General features: G+C 44.2%; 1 protein-coding gene across 1 annotated transcript in view; it reads right to left on the reverse strand.

The window, feature by feature from the left end:
• Positions 1 to 23,928, reverse strand: part of HUNK (hormonally up-regulated Neu-associated kinase) — a gene marked incomplete at both ends in the record, with an annotated part of 124,255 nt that overhangs the window by 42,936 nt on the left and 57,391 nt on the right. Inside the window, 2 exons of the mRNA XM_080696779.1 lie at positions 12,023 to 12,158; positions 19,473 to 19,528. Of these exons, the coding sequence (XP_080552905.1) occupies positions 12,023 to 12,158; positions 19,473 to 19,528 (192 nt within the window). The remainder of the gene's footprint in view (positions 1 to 12,022; positions 12,159 to 19,472; positions 19,529 to 23,928) is intronic.

The following is a 23,928-nucleotide window of genomic DNA, read 5'->3' on the forward strand; positions in this document are numbered from 1 at the left end:
TTGGGGCAGATTGTAGACACTCTGGGCAATGTTTTGAGCTCTTGGCCTCTCTCCCCAAGGCCGTTCTCACACTCTCTTGAGATGGCCCTTGGTTCCCCTTAATGTATATCCTTATTTTGCTTATATTAAAACTTCTGCCTTTATCTCTGGCTGGTGCCTGTTGAAATTCTTTTCACCACAGAAGCCAAGAACCCACAGACCTTATCGCCAAGAACCCACAGACATTATCATGCTATTCATGACAGTCCCGTGCATTTCAGATAAGAGATCCTGAACTTGTAGTGGGAAGAAGTCAAGAGGAAGGAACTCCAAACCAAATTATGTGAAAAATCCCTGCGAGCTCTCAGGAACCTCAAATAAGAATGATCCTGACAAGATGTGGTTTTCTAAACATGGTTTACAAGGTAGAACTCAGGACAGGCCAGACCCAAAGACTGCCTGGTTTATCAGTCTGAGGCCAGCGACCCCCCCAGGTCACCACTCAGCCCTTTGGAACCAAAGCCTCTCATCAAAAACCATTATTCTGTTCTACTGAATTTGGCATTGGCTTGTCCCTGGAGAAATTCTTTCCCACCCTTGTTTCTTATTTGATTACTTACTGTGTGAATCTCTGCCACCAGAGCCTGGCCTGATAGCTCAACCACGGCTGAAATACCTTCTGAGTGGGCTTAGCTGCGTATATCCAAAGCCCATCCAGACAGCAGCGACATCTTCAAGGAGGGATTTTATTTTCCTGAGATGCAAACCTAATGTCGTTTTGATGAGATTTCCTGATGGGGATGAAATGTCTGCCTGCCAAGAGGTCTCCACTGTTCAAAAGCACCCAGGGGACTATGTTTAAAAAACAGGCAATAGGATTTCCAGTCAAAACAAATCCAGTGAGACTGATTGAAATTAAGACCCTTGAGGCTTAATTCCACAGAGGCGCCTCTGAATTGCTGCATTCCAGATAATGACAGGTACTGGAGCCCCCGGCTCTGACTACAAATCATTCTCAAATTTCAGACATACTGCTAAAACCAGGTCCCGGAACTCATAATGGGCTTAGGGAGATGAAGACACAAACATTCATTCCACAGATTCCTTCTGGATGCCTCTTAGTCCACACAGGGTTAGGGATGGGGTACTAGTGAACCTGAGAAGGATTCCACCATCTTGGATTTAGAATTGGACAGAAACAGACAACCAATGTATACACTGAAACTATATAGGCTTGTGAAAGATGCGGCGGGTCCCTTCGGCGCACAGATACACGCGGAAATCCATTACAGGTGGTATGGATGCCTTTATTTGTGGGGAGTCGGCCGCCAGCCCCCGCGGGCCTGTGGGGGCTAGTGGGGCAGAGTGCGTCTCTCTGTTTCTCTATCTGGCTTCTCTCTCTGATCTCTTCTCCCTGATCAAGAGGCCTGGTCCCCTCTCGGAATCACCGGGCTCCACCTCCTAGCTTCTGGCCCCGCCCCCTGCGGGGCAGGGGCAAACCCTTCAGCTTGATCCTTTCAAGTGGTGATGCGACATGGGGAATAAGAAAATGCCAAGTGGTGCTGATTTTGAACTCGAGGTATTTGAATAATGGGAGATAGGAACTTACAAATAAGCACATGAAGGGGGTGACTGTAAGATAAAGACTGTTCCCTGAAAGAGCTTATATACTGATGTTCAGAGGTGATAGAATTAAGTCATGAGATCTATAATGTGATCAGTGGATAAATCCATTATTGGGTGGTAAAGTAGGCAGGTGGCTGAGGGAGGTAGGTCCCTAGGGGTGCGGTCTTAAAGACGGTGCTTATGTCTTGAAATTCCTTTGCTTGTCCTCTCTTGCTTCTAGTCTCCCTGAGTGAAAGTAGTGTTATGGTGAGAGATGTAGCCACGGGTTCTTGTTCTGAGCAATGTGCAGAAAACAATAGCTCAAACTCTTATGTTGTAGGCTTAAGCAATTTTATTATTACAAAGACGGAAAGATAGAACACAGCTTAGAGTAAAGCACTATGCCATGTAAGGGTGACATCGTGGTGTGACTTGAAAAGAAGTCACCAAAGTCTTTTGGACACAGAACCTTTTTATACCCAGTCTTCTGACCCAACTAGATCTGCCCTTTCTCCAGGGCAGGTCTTTTGATGTGGGGATTCCTTCCTGTAGACTTGCCCTGTCTCTGGCACAGACCCCAAGTCTTTTGTTACACCCCAAAATGTGTGACTGAGATCTCTTGAAGGCTCATGGCATCCCCCTCCACATGCTTAGGGAAGTTTGCTTCTCTTAGAAATGTAAAAGACCAGTGCCGAGCGTGGTGGTGCATGCTTGTAATCAGCCCCTTGCTGGCTTAAGAGACCCTGTTTTCAAATAAAATATAAAATAGGTTTGGAAGTATAGCCCACAGGTAGAAGGGTTCCATCCCAGTACCACCAAAAAAAAAAAAAAAGAAAGAAAGAAAGAAAGAAAGAAGTATAAAAGACCCTAGGCTTTCTCTATTTTCTTGCTAATCACCCTTGGCACCTGGAACTCTGCAGCCCTCTGCCAATACGGCACATTAATACATTTTAAGCCCTTTTTCCAGTATTGGCACATTAATATATATTTGAAGTCCTTTCCCAATACTGGTACAGTAGAGCTATTCCTCTCTCCCTCTCCCTGCCTTCTGCCACCATGCCCTGAGCTCTGCAGTCCCAGTCTAACAAGGATAGAACTTCTGAAATCTCCAAAACTGTGAGCAAATAAATTCTCCTTCCTATAAGTTGTGTGGACAGGCTGTTTGGGTCACATCAGTAAGAATGTTGACTGGAACAGGTGTCTCAGGTAGTATTATGTGTGCAAACATATATATCTTTGGCTGGCTGGATATGAGGATGGAAAGACAAACTACATACATCAAAAAATGGGGACAATAAACAAGGCATATGCAGAACTACTTACAGTAGCAATTCTTAGTGAATGTTTAGTTAAACACATTTTCTCAGATATGAATAGACATGAACAAGAGTTCTGTGGCCAAATACTTTGGGAAGTGAGTAGTCATTTAAGCAACTAAAGGGGCTCTATGCACCAGCTAGGGCTTCCCAATACTAAGCCCAGTCTACATCCCTATGTACTGGTTCTGGAACAAGACCAAATGCTCTTCTATGGTTAGCACTTTACTTATTTGTTTTTGTTTTTGTTTTTGCAGTACTGGGGATGAAACCCAGGGGCATTCTACCGCCAAGCTACACCCCCCCAGCCCTATTTTTATTCTTTATTTTTGAAACAGGGTCTCACTGAGTTGCAGAGGGCCTCACTAAGTAGCTGAGGCTGGCCACAAACCACGATCCTCCTGTTTCAGCCTCCTGGATGCTGGGATTACAAGCGAGCGTCACCACGCCCGGCTTATTTTTTATTTTTGAAATTGAGTCTCACTAAGCTGCAGAGGGCCTCACGCAAAGTAGCTGAGGCTGGCCACGAACCTGCAACCCTCCTGTCTCAACCTCCCAAGTGCCGAGATTACAAGTGTGCGTCACCACACCTGACTCTAGCTTATAATTTTGATTGTATTTATAATGATGTACAAAAATCTATGAAAACATTTTTACAAACAAGAAGCAGGGCATCAGGAGAGATTTGATCATCACCCCAAAGAGCCCAAGTCCTTAGGAAGACCTAGCTCTCTGACCCGAGTTTTTCATCTAAAAAAATGTAGACAATAATAGTACCTACCATTCAGGTCATATGAAAACTGAATGAAGCCCCAGAAAGAGCTGAAACCTGAGCCTGTTAAAAATTACGTGTTCAATAAATGTGATCTATTGTTTCATTAAAAGAAAAAATCTTTTAACCGGGCTTGGTGGTGCACACTCGTCATCCCAGCATTCGGGAGGCTGAAGGATCACGGTTCACAGACAGCCTCAGCTACATAGTGAGGCCCTCGGCAATTTAGAGAGACCCTGTTTCAAAATAAAGATTAAAAAAAATATATGGCAGGGGGTGTAGCTCGGAGGTCGAATGCCTCTGGGTTCTATCCCCATACTTGCAAAAAATAATAAAAAAATAAAAATAAATCTTTTAAAAACAAGAGAAAAAAAGCTACAATTATCCTTGTGCCCTGTTGCAAAATAATAATGGAAACCTATATTAAGTCAGCCCGTTCTAGGAGATGTCAAAAAGGAAACCAGGCTGGGCCTCTTAATATCTCTCCCCTAGAGTTTTCATACATGTTTAATATCTGGATAAAGAGAAATGTATTCCTTTTGACGTTTCACGAGTATGCGCGAATACCAAGGGGTAAATGTGGAATGTAGTTTATGAACCTCTATAATCTCACAGAATTAGGAGGAGTTTCCAAACATGTTCAGAATTTCCTGAGGGATCTTTGAAATATGACTCGGGGGCTTCCTAAGTTCTCTGTGGCAAACCCGGGACCCTTAAGAATCAAAGATTGTTTTAAAGAGTGGTTTGAGGCAGGGATGAGGAAAGCAATAAGCAAATACTATTGTTGTTTTTCCAAGAAGAAAGAAATAAGGGTGAGTCATTGTTGGGTGGAAGATACTGGACCGTGTGTCCAAAGGATACTGTATAGTGCATCTGGTGTTAAAAGAAAAAGCAAGGAAGGGCAGCGGAGGGAAAGAAAAGGGCCCTTGAAGTATAAATGTGGAATCTTTGAAATTAAGTCACAAGCAAAAGTGGTCCTCATATTCAGTCTGATACACAAATATATCCCCTGGAAGGAATACTTGCCTTAGCAACTTAGCGAGACTGTTTCAAAATTTAAAAAAAAAAAAGAGAGAGAGAGATAAAATAGGGCTAGGGGTGTAGCTGAGAAGTAGAATGCCCCTGGGTTCAATCCCCAGTACCCACATTCAAAAATAAAATCCAAACTGTAACACTCCCCCTACCAGAGTAGCGTTGTTGGCTGCTTCCTCCCTTACATCTTGATAGAGTTTCTGGCCACTTCTCCAGGGGAAGTGACTCTATCTTTTTCCTTTCTGCGATGGAAGAGGGGTTGGGTCCCTGGGAGTGTGGCCCAGGAGAGTAAGCCCTGGCCCAGCCCAGCTGCAGTGTGTCTCTCTGGCCCATTTCCTCTCTCTGCTCTCTACCACGACACCTTAAGGATATGTAGTCCCGGCTCCCAAGAAGCTGGCCCCAAAATGGGACTATGACCTCTGAAATCTCCAGAGCTGTGAGCAAATAAACCCTTCTTCTAAGTTTTATATATAAGGTGTTTTGGTCACAATGGTGAGAATACTGACTTAATTATGGAGGGTGAGATCATTTTTCCTCACAGTTTGCACAGGCAGGAGCCTTGGCCACCAGCCAGTGTCCCCCAGAGTGCAGCTGAGAGGACCTCTGGAAATGTACCTGGCTTCTCTAAGATCCTCCAAGAAAGAAACTGCCTCTGGGAAAAAATAATAACTTTCCATCTGAAAGCAATATCCTTACATCTTTCAGTCTCAGCTTTAGTAATACAACTTCTAATTTAAAGTCCTAAAAGTAGAAGAGGAACAGATCCCTCCATTTAGAAAATCTCATTCTTCAACCCTGCTCCATTAAATGGTTTGCGTTTGGCAAGAAGTTATTTTCTTGTGGATTTTCTAGATTTGTGGTTCCTTTTTCTTTCCTCTTTCTCTCATTCTGTTCTATTTGAAATGTTCATGCTAGCTACAAAAAAAGAAGAAAAAAAAAAGCCTTATATTTTACAACTTAAAAATTTTAGAAGCTAAAGGAAGCTGCTACCTTGAAAGCCAAAGGGCCTCAACTCTCCCAAAGGAACACAGGTCTCCTCTTCCAACAGCTTCTCCAGCCACCCTTCAATTCAAGGAGGTCTGCATGGAGAGAAAATCGCTCTAGGTCTGACCCCAGCTAGCAGCTGATGGTATCTGGTAGTACTTTCATAAAAGAGGAACTCAGAGGCCTGGAACAAATGCTGTCTCTCTCCCTCCTGGATGTCTAGTTCCATTTAGAGAGACAGGAGGACAGGAAGCAAGATGGCGCCTCTCAGGCAACTTGTCTACCCAGAGACGCTGAGGACAGGTGGAGATTTTTCCCCCCAGACCCTAGATTCAGTGAGCTAGGGAGGTAGCCTGGATATTGTGTATGACTCCACGAGGCACCCAGTCTTAATACAATACTTCACTCATCCCAGGAGTCCTCATGGCAGCAAAGAGCATCTCTGGCAGACAAAATGTTGCCTTCTCGATGCTTCAGGGACAGAACTCCCAATGTCCTTTATCCTTACCCTTAGGGACCCATTGAAATTCTCAAATATGTACTACAGTATTCTGAAAATGAAGTTGATTTTTATTCTTTCCCATGAAAAGGTGCATCAACATTTAAGATTTTAAAATTAGCCTATATGGCCGTGCGTGGTGGTGCATGCCCATAATCCCAGCACTTGAGAATCTGAGATAAGAAGATCACAGGTTTGAGGTTAGCCTTAGCAACTTAGCAAGACTCTCAGGAAACTAGTGAGACAATGTTTCAAAACAAAAAAAAATTTTTAAAGGTATGGGGGCACAGCTTGTAGGTAGAATGCCCCTGGGTTCAATCCCCAGTACTCCAAATGAAATAAAATAAAATGAAAGGCTGAAGGTGTAGCTCAAAGGCAGAATGCCCATTAGTTCAATCCACACTAACACACCACACACACATACACACACACACACAAGCATATATGCCATTCTACGGAAAAGTCAATTAGCAATAATAAAAGTTTGATGCAACTATATGATTATTTTGATTTGTGGCTGAAATCTCAAAGTTTATTATAAACACACACACACACACACACACACACACACACACACACATTCTCTCTCTCTCTCTCTCTCTCTCTCTCTCTCTCTGTATATATATATATATATAGATAGATAGATAGATAGATATAGATATATAGATATAGATATATAGATATATAGATATCTTTCTCTCTCTCTTCAGTTATCTAAGGTAAAAGAAGTGAATGATTTTAGAAATATTTTTATGATCCTGAAAGTAAGTACTATGTACACCTCTATGAAACAGCACACCATTTCCATTTCCCCTGTTAATTCCTGCTTCACTGGAGCAGTGAGCTTGCGGGGCCCTCTTTGTGGAGAAGAGCTCCCCTGGTCTCTCTGCACGGAGGCCGGCTGTCCTCTTAAGTGGGTGTCAGACTTAGGTCTTAGAGTGAGTCCCTGTCGCGTCAGGAGCTGAGCCCTCAGGGGAGGGCATTTGCTTTTGATTTTTGCTCTCCATTCTGTTGTTGCTTCAGAGCAATAAAAAGAGAAGATATTTTACAATAACGGTGTTTAACCCAGAGAGAAAATGGGCTCCATTTTCACTTTCATCTTAAGCAGCCTATTTTAAATTAAATTCTCTTTGGGTTTTCCATTTGCAATTTTGCCAGCAAAGCTGTGAGCACCAAATAGAAAGCTAACCTGTACCTCAGACAAAATACCCCGGAGCACTGGAAAATTGTCTCTTAAAGATGGCTCTGAAGTTCTGGTTTTTCACCAAGATTCAGAGCAATGGTAATCAGATGTGTCTCACACACACACACACACACACACACACACACACACACACCTTTGCACATGCCTAGCCTCGCCTGGAGCATCCCCATCTCTTCTGCACCTGGTCAACTCAGCTCCTCACTCAGAACAGATTAAACCTTCCCTTAAGCCAGCTGTGTACCTGTACTTGCCTCTTCGCCACCAAACACTCCATAATTTTTTATATATGAAATTTATGGGCAAATAGGTATGTTAGCTTGGACCATACTCTGGTTTAAATGAGTGTCTTCCAAAGGGCCATGTGCCAAGTCTCGGTCTCCAGGGTGCTGCAACTGGGAAGTGGCCTTTAGCAAGTGAGACCTAGTGCAATAAGTCTTAGTTCACTGAAGCCATGCCTTTGAGAGGCACTGTGGGATCCCTACCCCTTCTGCTTTTTCTCCTTGCTCCCCAGCTTGTGATGTGAATAGATCTGCTCAGCCATTTCCTCCAGGCATGATGTGCTGCTTTGCCACAGGCCCAAAGCAAGAAGGCCAATGGATCATGGAACCTCTAAAAGTGTGAGTCAAAATAAACCTTTTCTCTTTTTAAGTTATCTGTCTCAGGCATTTTGTTTCAGTGTCGAAAGCTAATACAGGCTCCCATCAGAAAATGCCACACACTTCGCAGCTCGAACAATAGACGCGTTTTTTCTTACAGTTCTGGAGACTGGTAGTACGAGATCAGGGTGCCACCACGGTTGGGTTCTGGTGAGATCTTCCTTCCTATCTTGCAGGCGGCCATCTTCCTGTTGCCCTCCGCTCCTCCTCCCATAGCACAGAGAGAGTACAAGCTCTTTGGTGTCTCTTATAGGGGCACTAATTCCGACATGAGGCCCCATCCTCCTGTCCTCATCTAAACCAAATCATCTCGCAAAGGCCCTATCTTTAATTAGCATCACATTGGGGTTAGGGATTGTTATGAATAGACTTAAAATGTCCTGTAAAGAGCTCTTTTATTAATGTGTGGAGGTTATGTAATTGAGTCATAGAGTTGTAATCTCAGCAACAGATAAATCCACTGGGATGGAGTTATCTGGGTAGAGACCCAGGCCAGGAGGGTGTGGTGGACGTGGATCCCCAGGTGCAGCCGTGGGGATTATGTAAAGGGTTCCGCCTTTTCTCTCTCCCTTTCTTCCAGCCTCCATGATTTGAGGATCACGGCCCACATGCTCTTCCTTTCTCCACCTCCTACCTCCATGTCCGAGATCCATGATCCCCGGCCTCACTTGGACTGAACCCGAAACCATAAAAAAAGTAAATCTTTCCTCTGAGTCACGTGGTCAGATCTTTATATTATGGCTGTGCAAATGCTGACCAGAATAGGGATTCAATATATTAATTAGGGGTTTGGGGGATCCAATTTATCCCAGAGCAGTAGGTAAGTGTTTGGCAGGGCGTAGAAACCCACAAAAGAACGCCGGGTGTGGTGGCGCACGCTTGTAATCCCCGAGCTTGGGAGGCGGAGACAGGAGGATCGCGCAGGTTCAAAGCCAGCCGTGCTGGCTTAAGAGACCCTGTTTCCAAAAATAAAATAAAAAATAGGTCTGGGAGTGTAGCCCGGAGGTAGAAGGGCTTCCAGGAACCCCAGTACCACCAGAAAAAAAAAAAAAAAAAAAGAAACCCACAAAAGAGCAGGAAATTTCTGGCCACACTCCCATAAGTGGTCTACCTCTCCTGGTACAAGGCTTGGCCATGCAACCATCTCAGCCCAATGAGTTTAACAAAGGTGACACAGATGTACCTGGAAAGGTCTCGTGCACCAGAGTTTGACCTCACTGTGGCTGGGGGACTCTTTCGCCATCATATAAATGAAATTCTACCTATTTTGTGCGTCTTTTTGTGTCTCCTTCCCAGGCAGCTCTACAGCTGTGCCGCCATGCATGGAGAGGTCAATATCTGCAGATGTTTCTGCCATTTATCAAGGGCTTTCACAGACATTACTTTTTGTCATCAGGACTAAGAACACGGCCTCAACAGAGCTTCCCAGAGCACCTGCAGCTGAGCGTCACCTTGGAGAAAATAAAAGTGCAATGAAATAGGTGTTGGCACAGAACACTCCAGCTGCACCAGGAGCCACCCAACGATGCCAGGAGCTGGGATGGGGAGGAAGTGAGGTGTTCCCTGGCTGGAAGCAATAGTCCCTGAGGTGTCCAGACCACGATGCACGGACAGCCACACCTCCAACCCTCCAATCTGATATCACCTGCCGCCAGTACGAGGTGGAGTCACTCTTTTTTTTTTTTTTTTTTTTTTGAGGTACTGGGGATGGAACCCAAGGGCATTCTACCTCCATGCTACATTATCAGCCCTATCTATCTATCTATCTATCTATCTATCTATCTATCTACTTTTTTGTGGCACTGAGGATGGAACCCAGGAGTATTCTACCTCCAAGCTATACCTCCAGCCCTATTTTTTAGCCATTATTTGGAAACAGGGTCTCACTGAGCTGCAAAGGGCCTCACTAAGTAGCTGAGGCTGTCCACGAACCATGATCCTCCTGTCTCAGCCTCCCAAATGCTGGGATTACCAGTGTGTGCCACCAGGCCCGACTTTTTTTTAATTCTTTATTTTGAAACAGGTTCTCACTAAGTTGTGGAGGGCCGCACTAAGTAGCTGAGGCTGCCTCTAACCTCGATCCTCCTGTCTCAGCCTCCCAAATGCTGGGATTACAAGTGTGGGCCACCATGCCCAGCTGGAGTCCCTCTTTCTGCTTAACAAATAGAGACAGAGCCGTTGTGGGAGAGGAGGAAGTGAGCTGTAAAACCTTCGCTGAGAAGCAGGACCTCTTCTTTTAATCATGGAGCCCCAAACTGAGAAACAGGGTATCTGAGATGACAAGCCAGGAATGCCTAGTCCAGCCTTTCCGCAGTCTGAGCTTCTCATCTCCCTCTGTGTCTCTCCAGACAGAAAACCTCCCCATCACAGGCACAGGGAGCAAGAGGGGACAGAGATCCCACGCTGGGCACCCAGAGCGTTGCCTTCCCCTAGGGAGCCCGGGTCTGGGGCCCGCCCATGGCCGGCACCACCCACATACATCTGCCTCCTACTCATCCTAGACTTGGAGGAGATGCCAGTTTCACCTGCTGTAGTCTAGAGAGGGTCCCCTTTCCCAGGCTGAGCCGCATCACTATGGCAACCACCAACCCAGTCCGGTCCATTCCTTAAAAGCAGGATCTCAAGAGCCAGCCGTCACCTGCTCCCCAATATATCAGCTTCTTCTTCCTCCTTCCCTCTGGCCAGCACGTCTCCTACCTGCCCATCACCACAGTCACATGGCACCCTTGAAGGATCTCTTGCTATCTCAGGTCCCACAGTCTTATCTATTTATTTTTCTATTTATTTTATGGTATTTGGGATGGAACCCAGGGGCATTCTACCTCCAAGCTACATCCCCGGCCCTATTTTTTATTCTTTATTTTGAAACAGGGTCTCACTGAGTTGCAGAGGGCCTCACTAAGTAGCTGAGGCTGTCCGAAAACCTCAATCCTCCTGTTTCAGTCTCCCGAATGCTGGGATTACAAGAGTGCGCCACCACGCCTGGATTTTTTTTTTTTTTTTTTTTTTTTGAGGTACTGAGGATGGAACTCAGGGGCATTCCACCTCTGAGCTCCACCCCTAGCTCTACTTTTTATTCTTGATTTTGAAACAGGGTCTCACTAAGTTGCAGAGGGCCTCACTAAGTAGCTGAGGCTGTTGGCAAACCGCGATCCTCCTGTCTCAGCCTCCCAAATGCTGGGATTACAAGTATGCGCCACCACACCTGGCTGGTTTTATTAGTGTGTGTGTGTGTGTGTGTGTGTGTGTGTGTGTGTGTGTGTGCACGCGTGCACAAATTTTCCTTTTCATAGCTTTCCGTTGAGCATAAATGGGTTCTCCAACTGTTCCAGAACTGTCCTCTCCCGACTGGTAAGACAGACAAAGAGAAGATTTACAAACAGGACAGTAATAAGTAGCCCCAGGTGCTAGAGAGGAGGAGGTAGGGGTCCATGGCAGGGACCGTGGGCAGTCTGAGGCTGTGCAGTTGGACCTTAGCTGGGATGTGCAGCGGGTGGGCCCGGGGGAGAGCTGGGATGGGTCGGGGCAAAGGAAAGGGCAGGTGCAAAGCCCCGTGGTGGGCAAGTGGGTGAAAGGGAGGCCGGCAGGGCTGAGGAATTGTGCACCAAGGACGAGGTAGGGCGAAGGGGTAGGGGGGGTGGAGGGGCAGGCGGAGTTTTAGGCCCACAGTACTGACAGCTAGGCTGCGGCGTGAGTGGTCATGGAACCAGAATGTGAGGTCTCTGGGCACACAACTTGGTTCTCTCTCTCCCCAGCACCTCGATGCATCTACGTAAAGGCCGACTGACCGTGTGAGCAGAGGAGACTGCAGACAGCTGAGAAGCAATGCTGAGGCTCCGAAGCCTCACTGGCGACATATTCCAGAGCCCATTCTAGGTACAGTTCCCTCAGATGTGGAAGAATCGTTTCCCAAGAAAGGAGGCACGGAGACAGCAGGAGGGAACATTGACTTTTATAATAAGCTCGATAACTCACATGGACCAGACGTCGATCTTGGGGCCGTATTTCTTCCTGGCGAGCAGTTCGGGCGCGGCGTAGGCAGGGCTGCCGCACTGCGTACTGAACGGGTCGGAGTAGCCCAGGATGCCCGCGCAGTTGCTCAAGCCAAAGTCTGCAGAAGAAGAGAGGACAAAATTGCTCCGAGTTAGAAAACTAGAGGAACGAGGAGGGAGAAAACACGGGGAATAAACGCATAAAGAAAAAGAAAAAAAAGACAGCAGGAAAGGAAATACACTCTCAGGCTAACACATAATTTAGCATCCACAAGGAAACCCGGCAGCTGCAAACCATAACCTCTGGATATGAGTCTCGAGACAAAAGAACGTCAGGTGGTGGTTTCCTTGCTTAACTGGAACATTTCACATTTGTCCTTGCTGTAAAAATCCAGCTCCAGCTAACAGCGTGCTGAACCAAAACATATTTCCATCAAATCTTGCAAATGAGTCATCCAGGGAGAGGAGAGGCTGTGCTTTCTAGGACTGCGGCAGGAAGCGAGAACCAGTCGGATTTCTAGCTTCCAGGGACAGACTTTCTCTGGCTGGTGGTTGGGCAGTCACCTTTGGTAATGTGCAAGCCAGCTGTGTACAGCGGACATCTTCAGCTGAATGTTCCATTTTATGTCTTTTTTTTTTAAAAAAATCCTCCCAAATGTATATAACATCAATGGTGATTTGAAGAGGAGAAAAAATATACCTATCAATTTTTTTTGTGTGTGTGTGTGGTACTGGGGGTGGAACCCAGAAGCTTTTCTACCTTCGGGCTATACTCCCAGACCTATTTTATACTTTGTTTGGAAACAGGGTCTCACTAAGTTGCTGAGAGCCTCACTCAGTAGCTGAGGCTGGCTTCAAATCTGTGTGATCCTCCTGTCTCAGCCTCCCAAGCGCTGAGATTACAAGCGTGCACCACCACGCCTGGCTATACCCATAAATTTAGACAGCCCTGCGTATGGCTGGGGTCGTGGTGCGAACCCCAAGGGACCTCGCCGTCCCTGCGTTGTGTCCAGGTGATGGAAGCACTGGTCATCAAGAGAAGGCAGGTGCATCTAGAGCTACTGTGGACCCATTACGCCTTTTGTGTCTTGTTGACTTTTGATCTTAAAGTTACTGCAACTGCCAGGTAATTAGAGAGCTGTTAGCATTAGGCCCTCGTCTGATCTTTCTTCAATCTTTCTTGATCTCCGAATTAAGATCACAAGTTCAGCCTTTGAACTTCAATGTAAACAGTATGGTCCTACCCCCCAGACAGAAGACTCTGAGGCTCTTGGGCTCCGGGAGAGACTGGCTGCAAGTCCAGAACGGCCCTCAGACATTCTCAGCCGGCACTATATATGCAGACTTTCATGACTGCATTGCCCCTTTCACGCTTACATGTCCCCACCTGCAAAATGCACGGCTAATTAAGAAAAGAAAGCTCTGGAAAAGAGAAACGATACCGGGGAGAGCTGGGAGTCACCCACATACCACAGATCAAGATGGCTTAACTAAAAAGTCTCCCTATGATCGTGGATTAAGCTGAGAAGTGATCCACAGAGAACTCCATCCAAACGGAGCCTCAAAACTCTGAAGAACACCCCAGCTCCTCAGGTCCAGCTCCTCACAGAGTCAGAGCCTACAAAAGGGATAGGCACACTAGACCATCAGGCGTGGGCATGTTTGAACTATTAAGTCTTCTTTTGTTTGGTTAAAATTCTATTTTCCCCCTTTATCCTGCCTCCTCCTGCCTTCCTCCGCTAACCACGGTGTTCCCCACCACCACCCTTGCTCTGCCCCCATCTTCTTTCCCAGGAGCCCAACCAGCGCCAGGAGTCACAGAAGGTCTCTGAGTTCCCACTGTAGAAAGAGATGCCTGTTACAAGGAACTTGCACGATCCTATTTTCAAACCCCCGTGCTCTTAGACTGCAGTATCGCTATAGCAAGAGGGCAAGTATTTGGATAAGAGGAAAAATCACAGTGTGCTTAACACTGCAAGACTGTTTCATTACAAGGGGCACCTACTGTGACACAACAGGAAGGCTGCACCATAGAATAAAGGTGATAAATTATGGGGGTGACATTTTTAAGGAAAGCTTTTTGAGCTGTCATGTCAGAGGTCCAATCTCATAGGAATCCCAGAAATTATCTCCCTAAATTCTGAGACTAAAAGCAAGAGATTCTGCTCGTAAGTCAGCAGGGTTCCCTCATAGAAAGGGGCTCGCTTCTCAGCTCTCTTCCTTAACTTCCCCTGACCTGAGTCTAAGGAAGAACAGGGAAAGACAACAGCAGAGACCAGATCACCTTCCATTGTCAGCACCGAGACAGAGAACAGAGACTGGCCTCATCTTAAGCACAGTTTCAAAAAGATAAATTAGCTGTGGATTTGGGGGAGTAGAGGGCAGAGAAACTGCATCTTAAGTGACTTTTTGTGTTGATCTAGGCAAAAGGATTTGATTTTTTTTTAAATTGTAGAGAAAGAACCAGTGTGTTTCTCATTCTTAATTGTAATTATTAAAATTTTACACATATGTCTATAATTAGAATCGTGAAACTAGAGAGACATTCGCCTCCCGGTAATGTCACACAGGTCTGCCTCAATTAGATTTGGCAAATACATAAGCCAATTATCACTCAATTTTCTGAGAGCTGCAAAATGAATCTCAAAAGAACACCCAGTGAATGCTGGCTTGCAACATGGATGAAACTGTTCTAAGCTGTGGCTCTTCCATTTGAAGATTATACTACACTTATCAAACAGTAGAATTTTTTTGAAGGGGGGGAATAACAGCTCAATCAAATCTTACTCCTACTAATTCCAGTTCATTTGAAACATGGCTTAAGTAGATTTACTTAAACCAAGTTCTTTCAAAGAAAGAGAAACTACGAAGAGGAGGAAATGATAATAGCTATAATCACCTTTGAAAAACAACTAGGTAACTCCTTTGAAGCAGAAGAGGTTCAAAGAGCTTTCCAGTTATAAAACTGCGGTAGAGGACACCTTTGATCCACACTGCCCAAGCCAAAGGCAAAAAAACCCACAAGACAATGGGCTCTCCTCCTTGCAAACTTAGGAAATGCCACTTCTACTAAACAACATGCGATTTCCAATGGCATTCTATGGTGGTCTAATGTCTCCATTCATTCATTCATTCATTCATTTTATGAATGGTACAAGGGACTGAATCCAGAAGCACTCTAACTCTGATCTATACCCCCAGCCTTATTTTATTTTTTATTTTGAAACAGGGTTTCAGTAGGTTACTGAAAGCCTTGCTAAATTGCTGAGACTGCCATCAAACCTGTGATCCTCCTATCTCAGCCTTCCAAGTACTAGGATTACAGGCATGCACCACCAGTCCTGGATTCTTTCATTTACACGTATATGTCAGGACCCTTTAGCCTCTTTAGCTAGTCTCAAGAGAACTGGGAGTTAACGGATGAGTTCTAATAGGGAAATCCAATTATCTGAACCTCCTTTTTAGCAGTTTTGAAAATCCTGGCTTCTGCCACCTGCTCATTTTCCAAAAGACTGGGCCTATTTTGTCCTGTTAAAATAAAGTTTGGCCTCAAGCTACCTCTGCACATAGTTTGAGTGACCTAAAGCTTCCCCATACATAGAGAACTGCAACCTAACTTGACATGCAAACAGACTGTAAGGTCATGTTGTAACAAGGAGCTAAGTCTCAGCCAATCATGAGGGGACAACAGGGCAAACCATGTTCATGAAAGACAGAGCTGGAAGCAGTCAGTTGTCTGTACCTCCCTTCCAGAGTCTGAATATCACTTCCTTTTCTAAATACAACCTGCCCACGTGGTGGTGCAGGGCTTTCTGAACCATCTTTGGTCAGGACTGCTGCCTGCTTCTGCAAAATTGTACTTGTCATTGTCTTTTAGCAATCCCAAATAACCTGAAATTCGCACTTAAGTGCCAATCCAGTGTTTGCCAGTGGAGAAATGCTGAGTCTCAGGGTTTTGAACAAAGTAGTTCCTGGTCTCCAGAAAGCATCCGTTACACTCGTTTAAACAGGAACCGCGGCCTCTAATTTAGGTGTATAATGTGTTTGTATTACTTGTGCAGGTCTCCTCTAAGAGGTTTTATTATTCAGCCGCTCTGTGAGCTACTTTTAAATGTATGTGCTGTTTACAGTAATTTGTTCTCCAGAATCTTCCGAGCAAAGCTTTTAATCAATAAAAAGGTTGGTGCTTTTCAACATCGCTGATTCCATGGGGCAGTTTTACAAAGGGCTGTCACTAAAGAAGAGGGAAGAGGAAGTACACGCAGAGGTTGGAAGGGAAGGCCAGAACCGGTGGTGCACAGGTGGGGTGGGACACCGCCCACAGCCCACTCTGGGCTTCACCCGTCATCCTTTTCTTTTGTGTGTGAGGGTGAACGGCTCCAGCTCCCACAATACCACCAGTCAGCCTTCACCAAGCCTGTCTTCTGCTGTTAGGATGACGCTGCCACTGCCACTATCCCCCTTCCACATTTTCCAATGACAAATTCCATGCGGGCTGCCAGGAAACATCCCTTCTTCTATTCCTTACCACCCACCACCACAAGGGGCCTTTGTTTAAGGCCAGAGGTCCCAGAAAACAGACCAGAGAAGTATCCCGCACACATTCTACCTGCCTTTCCCACCGTTTCTGTATTTGGCTCCCGGGATATTAAAATGCAATCATCAAACAACTCACCAAAAAGAAAACCCTTTTAATGGTCTAAGTATCTGCTAAGAAGAGATTCTTTAAAATGCTTTTGGGGGAAAAATTGGTTTCCTCTAACTGTTAATCTTTTAATAACAGGGACATCCATCAGCACTGACCAGTGTTGCTCAGTCACAGATGAAATCCTTATAACCTCCTGCCTGTTCCTGGGTTGGGAGCTGGCTGGGATTACAAGGTGTCTGACTGTCATTTGACTGTATTTTGGAGTCTTGGGATGATTTGCAACATTTGCTTGACAAAAGCTCTTTCTAGGGAGCTAGATGTGGTGGCACATGCCTGTAATCCTAGTATTTGGGAGGCTGAGACAGGAGGATTGCAGGTTTGAAGACAGCTTCTGCAAGGAGTGAGACTCGCATCAACCTAGTAAGACCCTGTTTTAAAAAAATATATATATATAATACACACACATAGGGCTGGCTGTGTAGCTTGGAAGTTAGAATGTCCCTGTGTTAAATTCCTAGTACAAAAAAAAAGTTTCTTCTAGGGTATAAAAGTTAAGTTCACAAAGTTATATCAGTCCTTCTCTTTTCCTTTAACATAGTCTTTACAACCATGGAGGGAGAAGATAGTACTTGTGTTTAAAGTGGGAAAAGAAAGAAAATACAGGAATAAAAGATGGTGCTAATATCTGGGTGCAAAACTGATGCCCAAGAGCAACCAGATAGGAAAATGACAAAGACACTCTGTGCATTTGTGTGTTAGTGACTAGGGACTGAACCCCAGGGTATTCTATCTCTGAGTTGCAACCCCAGCTCTATTATATTTTTATTTCAAAACAGGGTCTCACTAAGTTGTGGAGTGTCTCACTAAGATGCTGAGGCTGGCTGCTAACCTGCGATCCTCCTGTCTCAGCCTCTTGAACACCAGGATTACACATGTGTACCACCGCACCTTAAATTTTTTTAGAGATTAAACATATAGAATGAATCTGCTTAACGATCCTGAATTCTGAACTTATGATGACTTACACTTTCCTGGAACTCCCATCCACTTAGTACAGATCCTGATTATTCCTTCTGACCACCTTTCTACACAGCTGCCATATACTATGGGGCTTGGATAAAGATTATTTCAAAAGAGATGGCAAGTTTCATTTCTCCCGATCTGGGGCATCCTTAGAGTCACTAAAAAGTAGAATGACACGTGGCAAAGCTATGGGTAGCATTTCTGAGCCAAACTATTCCTGTACCGGTATTAGGAATGGCCTAGAAAGATTAGAAAATGTAACTTTTGATTATTAATATATTTGTCAAAAATCGGTTCATGGAGGTCAGATCTGTGAAGGAGAGGGCGGTCAGGGCTTGGTTACTGCCAGGAATCAGGCAGCTGGTATAATGCAAATTACCCTAGTTAAAAGTAATTAGCAAGTGGTTAGGCGAGTTGGAACTTTGGACTTCCACATTCTAAAGACAGGTTTACATATTCCACAAGAGGATGGGAGCAGGGGACTGACCTTCATGAAAAGAGAGCAGATACCACATGGACCCTGACCTATAAATCATTCTGGTTTAAACAAAGAAACCTAGGACCAACAGGCCAGTAATTAAGGGGGCAGACTTCATCTGTGTCAGAATTAAATAGGAGGGCAAGATGGAGGACTTTATGTCTATAAAAGCTGTTGTGTATTTTGTATTCCGGTGACTTCGTCTCGGGTCACCCTCCTATGTTATTCTGTAATAATATAGGGCTGTCCCTGTATTCTTTATTTCTATCTTTGTACTAATAAACTCATTTAACTCTTCAGCAAGAGTCCGGACTATTGCTTATTTATTCTTAGTCTGGACAAGAACCTGAGGTTTTGTGGGAATTGTCTCTGGAAGCCTAATAGAGGTCCCCGGGGACAGTTCCCCCAAACGGTAACACTTATTCCCAAAACCGTAACATTTCCCACTATTTTTAAGACGATTTCACCCAGGTGTGGTGGCGCACTCCTGTAATCCCAGTACTTGGGAGGCTGAGACAGGACGATTACAGGTTGGAGTCCAATCTCAGCAATTTGTAAGACCCTTGGAAATTAAGTGAGACCTGCTTAAAAAAATATATTTTTTTTAAAAAAAAGGACAGAGGGAGGACTAGTTCAGGGGTATAATGCCCTTGGGATCAATATCCCTGTGTCAAAATAAAGTGCTTTCTTGTTAATCCGAATAAAAAAATAACCTGTATAAAAGTTCGGCTCCATCTGAATTGCAGGAGAAGCTGAAGTTTGAATAATCCAAAGAAGCACATTACCAACAAATATTCATTTTGGGCTCTGAAATTCATTGTGTGGCCAAATTACATTTTCTTTACCATCCTACTTATATTTAAATTATTTAAATAAATTAAAAGATTTTATTTTCAAAACTATTATTAAAAATATTATGGGTAAAAGAAGATAATCTCTACTTTTTTTTCTAAAGATTAGATATAGACTGTGGATACTTTTCAAAGTTAAGAATTTACAACATAACATTTTTTTTTTTTTTTTTGGCACTACTGGGGATGGAACCCAGGGGCATTCTACCTCTGAGCTACACCCCCAGCCCTATTTTTTTTTATTATCTATCTTGAAATAGGGTCTCACTGAGTTGCAAAGGGCCTCACTAAGTAGTTACTGAGACTGTCTGCAAACCACAATCTTCCTGTCTTAGCCTCCCAAATGCTGGGATTACAAGCATGTGTCACCATAACCGGCCCAACATAACACTTTTAAAGACAATCTGCTTAAAAAAAAAAAAAAAAGTCATACCAATCAGCTTGATATTATTGTCTTCATCTAGTAGCAAATTTTCTATCTTCAGGTCTCTGAAATAAACAAAAAAACCACACAGCATTTCAGATAAGTGTTCGCAATAGCATTTGAAATGACATTTTGCCTTTCAAGAGAAACAAATTGTCTCAGGGTCCTTTTCAACCAAGTTTTAGCTTTCTGCCCAAACTCACTTGATCATTAAGTAAATATTTATAAGACATGAAATAGTTAATTATCATCGACTATGCATGTTAAGGGACTTGGGAGAAGACAAGAGAACAGAAGAAATTGTGAAAAATTTCCGGAAGTAGGGTTTAAACTACAATCTAAACAGAACCCTGGTTAGAAGAAAACAGAACTGGACATTAAAGTCAAACCCTGCCTGACCGGTCAGGAAAACACAAAACAGAGCCACGGGCTTGTGACACTGTGGCCAGAGGCAGACAGAGCCAGGAATAGATTTGGGAAAGTAGCTAAAGTAATAATAATAGTCACTGGAAGCTGACTTAATTTATCCCTCCTACAACCTTCATGCTTGGAACCCAAGGGTCATGACAAATTGGCAGGTGGTCATAGATCCATATGAAAATTTAACAAGATATGATCATGGGCAGAAAAATGGAGTGCAGAGATATCGGCATTCAAATCCTTCGTGTTATGCCCGAGTATCTTTTAACCTGACATGACCAAAGGGAACTGAGCTTGCAGATGGAACGATGGATGGTTAGTCAGATAACGGGGGATGCCATCCATGGAACCGAGGTGACTGGAAGTGATGGGAGAAAATCATTCAGCGTCATGTTGAATGTGAGGTGCCTGTGGGATCTGGGCTGGCCGACTATTAGTTACTAGAGGACAGGGAACATGTCTGCCTGTCCACCACTGTACCCCAGGGCCTTTGTCTCTTCCAGGTAGTCAGTAAATAATGAGGAATCTAGATTATCAAAAGATCATTTGAGATTTGAGAAGCAAATTATCCAATAAAAGTACACATGTGGACAAGCCCTGCGTGCTAAATTCCAGCCTGTCAACCCAGACATGCCTACAATATTCATTACATAAGACTTTTTTTTTTTCTATTATTTTGAAACACTCCCTTCTTGGTCCAGCTTTTATTTTTCTACATTTGAACAGAGAGATGGGCAAAAGAAATACTCTTTTTCCTCTTATCTCTTTAAATGAGGAACTGAATCGCTTAATCAAGATGAAACAAATATGGCAGCTGATACGCTGCTCCAGTGCCCAGAAAGAGAAGCCAAAAGGGCTGGGCGCACAGACTGTGGGAAAGAGGACAGTGGCGTCCCACTGAACAGGGGCAGCCACTCAGAGCTTGGGCCCAGTACTGCCAACTCGTCCCATTTCACAAAAGAAGCCAGCAATCTGGATTTGGTCTCAATTGTTGGACACTAGCAAAAAAACCAAAACAAAACAAAAACCTCACATTTAGAACAGTAACAACACTACGTGAGCCAACTTTCCAGGCAACTGTGGCCTGCCAACTACCCATTGCGAACCTCAGTTATGGGTTGAAGCTGAAGCTTTAGAAGGACATTAGACTGGCCAGGGACGGGGTAGGGAATTGAGGGGGGGGGGGGCACAGCAACAGGAGGCTGGGAACAGGAAGAAGAAGTCCAGGGAGCTGTTCTCGCAGGAACACTCAGGGCGGGATTTCGAGACTGGAAGAGGAATTGAGGGGTCCGATGGAGAAGAAAGGTGAGTAGAGGTGAAATTGGAGGGACGCTAGCAACTTTGGGGCCAGACACCAGGGCGAGAGGGAAGATTTGTGGCAAAATGTAGAGTTAGGGAATGTAAATAGATGTTCCTATTCTAAAATGCACTCACAATGGGAAGAATTGTATACTTTCACCAGTTCCAATGAGACAGTACACAGTATGTACCAACATACTGTGCCTTTAACATGTGCCTTTAAGATTTCATCATATGTGACCCCCAAATATATGATAACCCTATTGCTTCTTCCAAAGGGAGACCTTGCCCCTTAGAAAAGGGGTTTTGGAAAACAGATAATTTTTGGAGTACAACAGAGCTATCAAATAATTATCGCTACTATTTGTCTATGAGGCTGCACCGTTCTATTTAAGACCTTATGTGAAAATATTGGCATAATTAATTCTAGAAATAGTCTCCACACCCTCAATAGTTCATGAAATGTTTTTACTCAAATTTGTCAAGGCAGAAGAACAAGGATGGTTCTTGAAGTCTTTGTACAATGTTCCCGGTGGAACATAATCTTTCCATTGACTAGATATTTGCAGTACAGCACTTTTAGAATCTGTGTTTGATATTCATGCTAGAAATCTTATCCCAAGCCAAAAGGATACGTTTAAGATCTCCAGAGATTAACCACTCAGTGAATTGTGTCCTAAATAGTCTCTCAAACTGTCACAATTTGTGAGGCCATGACTCTAAGAGTTAAGGTTGAAGCCACAAAAACATCTTTGCCTCTTTTTCTACTGGATTTCTTGGGTAACTTTAGGGCACCCAAGGTTATCGGTGAGTCAAACCCAGGTTAATTAAAATTAGGATTTTGTTGTTGAAAATAAAACAACTGGAATCGTGCCACTAACGACACAAAGGATTTTCAAGGGCCCTGGAAGGCACATCCTCTAAGACATAATAAAAGCCTAACTTGTACTTAAAAATATACAGTAATTCCCTAACACGCACATGCAAAAAATGACGTGTTCATAGTAGCCCAAAGTGTGGTCCTGTGAAAACTCACTGTACGTACAGCAGCAACACTGGGAAAGCCCAAAGCAAGGCTGCGGGTTGTTTCGAATAAAATTAAGCCTATTTGCCTGGGAAGAATGGAAGTCATGGGAGGAGAAATTTGGTTCAGAACAAATATTGAAGAGAACAACAACTTAAAGAGGCAAGGTGAAAAGAAGAAATTGCCAGGAATAACAGAACTAAGCTGGGTAATTCTAGGGCTTCAGAAGCCTCAAGAACAGCCACAGTGATCAGCAGAGTGATATAAATCGGGAGACTAAAAATAAGAACAAATGCAACAGAAAAAAAAAAATTACACTTTTAAAGTCAGGGAAATGTCATGAACCAAGGAGGAAGTATAAAAATATATAATTACTAAAAAATGAGAAAAATAAAATCAGTTCACTAAGCCACTATCTTTCTATCCACTGCATTTCCCAAAGCAACCAATGCCCAGACCTGAGAAAAATACAGATGGAATGAGCCTGAGTAATCAGGGGCATTTTACCCACTTGCTGTCCTTCTTTCCAGGTTTCTAGAAAATTCCAATGATAACCAACCTAACAGCCTCGAGGGTCCATCACTGCCTTGACTAGGGAATGCAAAGGTGAGTGACCTTGGTCTCTGTCCACTCAATCAGTGTGCATGACAATCCAAATGTAAAAATGATTTGACCTCGTGTGCGTGCATGTGTGTGTGTTGTTTGTAACTAGGGGTGTGTGTGTGTGTGTGTGTGTGTGTGTGTGTGTGTGTGTGCTGTTACTAGGGATTAAACCAGGGGCATTCTGCCTCCAAGCTACACTCCCAGGATAAGGGAGACAGAGAAAGGCTGGTGATCAGGTACAGAAATACAGGGAGACGCGAGGTCCAGTGTCCTAGCACAGTGGGGTGACTCTAGCTAATGATCATTTATTGTAGGTTTCAAAATAGCTAGAAGACAGGATTTTAAATGTCATCACCACAAAGAAATGAGAAATGTTTGGGGTGATGGGTATGCCCCTTACTCTGACTAGCTCTTTATGCATTTTACACAGATATGAAAACATCACTCTGTATCTAATACGTAGGTACACTTATGGATTGTTTTATTGGCTTGTTTGTTTTTTGTTTTTATGGAACTGGGGATTGAACTTTGGGGCATTCTACCTTTGAGCTACACCCCCAACGCTATTTTTAAATTTTAAAACTGGGTCTCACTAAGTAGCAGAGGCTGGCCATGAACCTCTGATTCTCCTGTCTCAGCCTCCCAAGTACTGGGATTATATGCATGCATCACTATACTCAGCTTTGTTGTTTTATAATAATTTGGGGGCAACTCTTTTGGGACCCCACTACTGCCTTGGAGCTTGTGTTTCTCTTCCTCTCTCTCTCTCTCTCTCTCTTTCTCTCTCTCTCTCTCTCTCTCTCTCTCTCTCTCTTTCTCTCTCTCTTTCTCTCTCTCTCTTTCTCTCTCTCTCTCTTTCTCTCTCTCTCCCTCTCTCTCTCTCTCTTTCTCTCTCTCTCTCTTTCTCTCTCTCTCCCTCTCTCTCTCTCTCTCTCTCTCTCTCTTTCTCTCTCTCTCTCTTTCTCTCTCTCTCTTCTCTCTTCTCTCTCTTCTCTCTCCCTCTCTCTCTCTCTCTTTCTCTCTCTCATCTCTTTCTCTCTCTCTCCCTCTCTCTCTCTCTCTTTCTCTCTCTCTCCTCTTTCCTCTCTCTCTCTCTCTCTCTCTCTCTCTCTCTTTCTC

The sequence above is a fragment of the Muscardinus avellanarius genome, assembly GCF_963383645.1.
Source record: "Muscardinus avellanarius genome assembly, chromosome: 5".
Classification (NCBI taxonomy): domain Eukaryota; kingdom Metazoa; phylum Chordata; class Mammalia; order Rodentia; family Gliridae; genus Muscardinus; species Muscardinus avellanarius.